Source organism: Chaetura pelagica, unplaced genomic scaffold, assembly GCF_000747805.2.
Source record: "Chaetura pelagica isolate M959 unplaced genomic scaffold, ChaPel_1.0 scaffold316, whole genome shotgun sequence".
In the NCBI taxonomy this organism is placed as follows: Eukaryota; Metazoa; Chordata; class Aves; order Apodiformes; family Apodidae; genus Chaetura; species Chaetura pelagica.
The window spans coordinates 2,183,084-2,184,198 of NW_009953497.1; the positions used below are offsets into that span (position 1 = coordinate 2,183,084).

A 1,115-nucleotide genomic window follows, 5' to 3' on the forward strand; every position below is an offset into this window, starting at 1 on the left:
CCCCCTTGGGCCAGCCTGGCGGGGGGACACAAGACACAGGAGAGTCAGCACCCGCTGGCAGGAACCCCAGGGCCTCCAGCCCTTCCCACCCCGGGCCCACGCTCACCGCAGCAGCTCGTGCTTCTTGGTGCGGTTGTGGGCGCTGAGGGCCTTCAGCTCCGCCTGCCTCTTGCGCAGCTCGGCCAGCACCTCGTCCTCAGAGTCCTCGGCCGGACGGTCCTCTGACTCCAGCAAGCCCTGGGCCACCAGCTCCTCCTTGATCCGCCCCTCCAGCGACTTGGTGTGGGGGACACTGCCGAGGTGAAGAGCAGCTGCTGCCCACCGCGCGGCCCTCGCTCCGGCGAGGAAGCCGCTGGAGGGTTCAGCGTCCTGTGGGCAGCCCTGGGGCCAGCTCAGCTGCTCACCTGAAGGGCTTGTTCTGGCTGCGGGGAGACGTGCCAGCACCGTCAGCTCCCGAGTCCTTGCCGGCGATCTCAGGGATGGGAGAGTCCTCCACGGGGGAGATGATGTTTTCCTGGCAACGGGAGCGCAATGGAAGGGTCACTGCGCTGAGCCACGGTGACGCTGCCCCGCAGGGACACAGCTCCGTGCAGCCCACCCACCCCATGGAGACCACTCACCTCCACAAGGGCCTGGAGGAGACGCTGGGTCAGGGGCCCAAAGGGACACCCATCCTCTGGCTGCTCGTGCTGGGCCTCCGACTTCTTCAGCAGGGCATCCACGTCTGGGAGGAAGCGAGAGGGTGAAAAAACAACCCCAAACACCCCGAGGTGAGCAGTGGGGCAGGGCAGCCATCACCCCAGGCACAGGGGGAGAGGGGCCAGGGCTGGCAGCCCCTCTGGGCAGAGATGGGTGGGGATGGAGGCACCTTTGGTGTCCAGCTCGGTCAGTGGCCCCAGGACACCTTTCTTCTTGTCAGCAGCTGCTGCTGCCCGGGCTCCATCCTTCTGCTCCTCCAGCAGGTCCTCCTGGGCCCAGCGCTGAGAGTAATGCTTCCCCAGGGGTGGGATCTGCAGGAGCAGGGTTTGGCACAGCTCCTAGAGACCCCCACCTTGCCTCCCACCTCCCACCCTATGCCACAGCATAATTTCCAGTTGGAAATGCTTGCAGTGAGA

At 66.1% G+C, this 1,115-nt stretch overlaps 1 protein-coding gene across 1 annotated transcript in view; it reads right to left on the bottom strand.

The window, feature by feature from the left end:
• Positions 1-102: 102 nt before the first annotated feature.
• TADA3 (transcriptional adaptor 3) overlaps positions 103-1,115 on the bottom strand; it is a 3,862-nt gene continuing 2,849 nt past the window's right edge. The window contains exons 4-7 of the mRNA XM_009999317.1: positions 869-1,010; positions 621-724; positions 405-514; positions 103-292 (exon numbers count right to left, since the gene is read on the bottom strand). Coding sequence (XP_009997619.1) covers positions 103-292; positions 405-514; positions 621-724; positions 869-1,010 — 546 coding nt within the window. The remainder of the gene's footprint in view (positions 293-404; positions 515-620; positions 725-868; positions 1,011-1,115) is intronic.